Below are 3805 nucleotides of genomic sequence, written 5' to 3' on the forward strand. Positions count from 1 at the left end.
TCTTTTCCTTATAGATTGCCTCGTTCTCGTAAGCATCATTCCTGATTTCTTCCAACTCTTGAATATCCAATCTTCTTTTCTTACAAGCTTCATTCATGCTCATATTCAGATTCTTGACAGCCCAATATGCTCGATGCTCCAATTCGACCGGTAATCGACAAGGTTTGCCAAAAACTATTCGATATGGTGACATACCGATAGAAGTCTTGTATGCTGTCCGGTGAACCCATAACGCATCGTCTAAATGAATACTCCAATCTTTCTTAACCGGATTGATGGTTTTCTCTATAATGCCCTTGATATGTCTGTTTGAAGCTTTAGCATGTCCATTGGTTTGCGGGTGATATGTTGTAGATACCCGATGTGTGACACCATATTTCTTGAGGACAGCTTCGAGGGTGCGATTGTAGAAATGCGTGCCCCGATCACTAATAATGGCTTTTGGTGTCCCAAACCTAGCAAATATATTTGTCTTGACAAAATCAACCACAACCTTGGCATCATCGGTTCGTGTAGCTTTTGCCTCGACCCAGTTGGACACGTAATCCACAGCAAGTAGGATATACACAAACCCGAAAGAAGGCAGAAACGGACCCATGAAATCTATACCCCAAACATCAAAGATTTCACATATCAAGATTGGAGTAAGTGGCATCTGATTACGAGATGTCAAAGATCCAGTCATTTGACATCTTTCGCAAGTTTTGCAAAACAGGAAGGAGTCACGTAAAATATGAGGCCAATAAAGGCCACTGTCTAGGACCTTGCGTGCAGTTCGTTGCGGACCATAATGCCCTCCACAAGCTTCTTAATATCAGAAATTCAGTGCTTCCATAAATACGGCTCGTCCCAAACATATCTTTTTGCCTCCTTCTTGATTTTATCTTTCTGGGCTCGGGTGAGATCTGAAGGGAGTTCTTTGGAGACCAAATAGTTCACAATATCAGCAAACCAAGGAGGGTTCTGAGCAGCGAATAGATGCTCGTCAGGGAATGTTTCGTGGATCGGTGTTAGGTCTTCAGGTGGGGTGAGTCGGCTCAAGTGATCAGCTACCAAATTTTCTCTCCTACTTTTCTCCCTAATCTCTATATCAAATTCCTATAGCAGCAAAATCCATCTAATCAACATTGGCTTTGAGTCCTTTTTGGCAAGGTAACGAATGGCTACGTGATCTTGACAAGTTATAATAGCAAACGTGAAGATCGATTAGATCTTTGTAACAGGTATTGCGATGAACACAAAACAATAAATAAGACAGGAGTGGATCAAAATATGTCGAATGATTAGATCAAACAATCCTCAGTAGAGCTCGACTAAGAACTTCCGCTGTAGAGGATTTAGGGTTACAAGAACGATAATAATAAACTTCTGAATAATGCTCTGATCGTTCTATTCTATCGTTAACCTAAGATGCATGCGACCACCTATATTTATATTCAACCCTACTAAACTCACGGATGGACAGGCCCATACCGGAGATACAAAAATGGACTAGCTAACGAGCCAAATAGACGCAACATATTATACAAAACACGACCCAACAGATCTGAAAAGATTATGACTTTTGTACCCAACAAATACTGTCTGAATTTTTCCAGTGCAAAAATAATTGACAACAACTCTTTTTCAGTGGTGGAGTAGTTTGCTTGCGCGCTGTCCGAAGTCTTTGATACATAATATATAACGTGGGGGATCCGGTCTTTTCTTTGACCTAGAACAGCTCCAACAGCAGTGTTACTGGCATCACACATTATCTCGAATAGTAAACTCCAATCTGGGGGCTGGATGATGGGGGCAGAAGTAAGAGGATTTTTCAGCACATCAAAAGCTTTCTTGAAATCTTCATTGAAGTCGAACTCAGCATCTTTCTACAATAACTGGCACATGGGAACTGATATCTTTGAAAAGTCTTTTATAAATCTCCTGTAAAACCCTACATGGCCAAGAAAGGAACGCACTTCCCGAACATTCTTCGGGTAGGGTAAGCTCTTTATAACATCTATTTTTTGCTTTATCGACTTCCAAACCTCTTTTTGAAACAATATGTCCTTGAATCAGACCTTGGTCAACCATAAAGTGACATTTTTCAAAATTTAAGACCAGGTCTATTTCTATACGTCTTTGTAAAATTTTTGTGAGATTTTTTAGACAAATATCAAATGAGTCTCCATGGACAGTAAAATCATCCATGAAGACTTCTATGGTGTTTTCGACATACTCAGAAAATATACTAACCATACACCTTTGAAAGGTGGCAGGTGCATTGCAGAGTCCAAATCGCATACGCCTACACGCGAATGTCCCGAAAGGGCAGGTGAAGGTTGTTTTCTCCTGGCCTTCTGGAGCAACCGGAATCTGATGGAAACATGAAAATCCATCTAAGCAGCAGTAGTGGGATTTTCCAGCAAGTCTCTTTAGCATCTTATCTATGAATGGGAGAGGAATGATCTTTTCGGGTGGCCACGTTTAATTTTCTGTAGTCAATACAAACGCGCCATCCGTTCTCAACCCGAGTTGGAACTAGCTCTCCTTCTTTGTTCTCTACCACTGTCACTCTAGCTTTCTTAGGAACAACTTGAACTGGGCTAACCCACTTGCTGTCAGAAATTGGGTATTTCATCCTAGCATCCAGTAACTTCATAACTTCTTTTTTAACCACTTCCATCATTGGTGGGTTTAATCTGCGTTGGGCTTCTTGTGATGACTTATAATATTCTTCCATCAAAATTTTGTGCATGCATAGATATGGGTTGAGTCCTTTGATGTCTGCAATAGTCCACCCAATTGCACTTTTATACTCCTTTAAAGTTCTGATCAACTCTAACTCCTCTTTTTCTGACAGCTTGTTAGATATGATAACTGGTAATGTTTCTTTTTCTCCTAGATATGCGTATTTCAGATGTTCTGGAAGTGTCTTCAGCTCCAAGATGGGGGCTTGCACTACATAAGGGCAAATCTTGGAGTTAGAAATTGGTAATTTAAGAGTTTGGGTACCATACCTCAACTTTCTCTACTGGTCCATATGAGCTGCCATTTCTTTAACCTCTCAATCAACCACATAATTTTCTGATATAACCTGCGCTGCATTAATAGACAAGTTTCTGTGGAGCACTGGTGCTAGTGACTCACGGTTAGCAATTTCAAAATATTCTGCAGCTAGTGGTTCAATTACATCAATAAAATTAAGGGCTGAAACATCATCAGGATGATGCATGAAATCATAAATATTGAAGTTGATAACTTCACCATCAAATTCCATTGAAAGGGTACCATCATAAACATCTATTTTCGTTATGGCAGTTTTTAGAAACGGTCTCCTCAAAATAATGGAACCTGAGTTTGGTGAGTCGTCATCTCCCATATCCAAAACATAGAAATCAGCTGGGAATATGAGTTCATTCACTTGAACCAACACGTCTTCCAACACAGCTTTTGGGTGCACCAGAGAACGATCAGCTAATTGAATGATAACTCCTGTTCTTTTTAAAGGCCCTACCCCGATAGTTCTAAAAAGTGAGTATGGCAAGACATTTGTAGAAGCTCCTAAGTCCAACATAGCTCGCAGAACTGAAAGGTTCCCCAACTTGCAAGGAACAGTAAATACTCCTGGAGCCTTACACTTTGGGGGTAACTTTTTTTGTAAAACAGCTGAAATGTTCTCGCTTACTTTGACTGTTTCGTTGCCTTTTAATTTTCTTTTTGAAGTACACAACTCTTTTAAAAAATTAGCATATCGGGGTAGTTGTTTAATTGCATCAAGGAGGAGAATATTTACCTCAACCTTTCTGAAGAAATCCATAATCTC

At 39.9% G+C, this 3805-nt stretch overlaps 1 protein-coding gene across 1 annotated transcript; it reads right to left on the reverse strand.

Moving 5' to 3' along the window:
- Positions 1-822: 822 nt before the first annotated feature.
- On the reverse strand, positions 823-2421 carry LOC145068128 (uncharacterized). The gene is made up of 3 exons (XM_079015107.1): positions 2236-2421; positions 1686-1868; positions 823-1098 (listed from the first exon to the last, which is right to left on the reverse strand). The coding sequence occupies exons 1-3, from the start codon at positions 2419-2421 to the stop codon at positions 823-825; spliced, it is 645 nt and encodes a 214-aa protein (XP_078871233.1).
- Positions 2422-3805: the final 1384 nt, after the last annotated feature.

This window comes from Lactuca serriola, chromosome 8, assembly GCF_051521515.1.
Source record: "Lactuca serriola cultivar US96UC23 chromosome 8, Lser_US96UC23_V15, whole genome shotgun sequence".
Taxonomy (NCBI): domain Eukaryota; kingdom Viridiplantae; phylum Streptophyta; class Magnoliopsida; order Asterales; family Asteraceae; genus Lactuca; species Lactuca serriola.

What these genes read in the sequence shown, in the direction of transcription:
- LOC145068128 (XM_079015107.1), bottom strand. Translation starts at nt 2,421, where the DNA reads ATGCTAAAGAGACTTGCTGGAAAATCCCACTACTGCTGCTTAGATGGA. An exon ending in CCACCTTTCAAAGGTGTATG is followed by an intron (nt 1,869 to 2,235) that starts GTTAGTATATTT and finishes CAGTTATTGTAG; the next exon opens with AAAGATGCTGAGTTCGACTT. An exon ending in GAAAAGACCGGATCCCCCAC is followed by an intron (nt 1,099 to 1,685) that starts GTTATATATTAT and finishes TTGCTGCTATAG; the next exon opens with GAATTTGATATAGAGATTAG.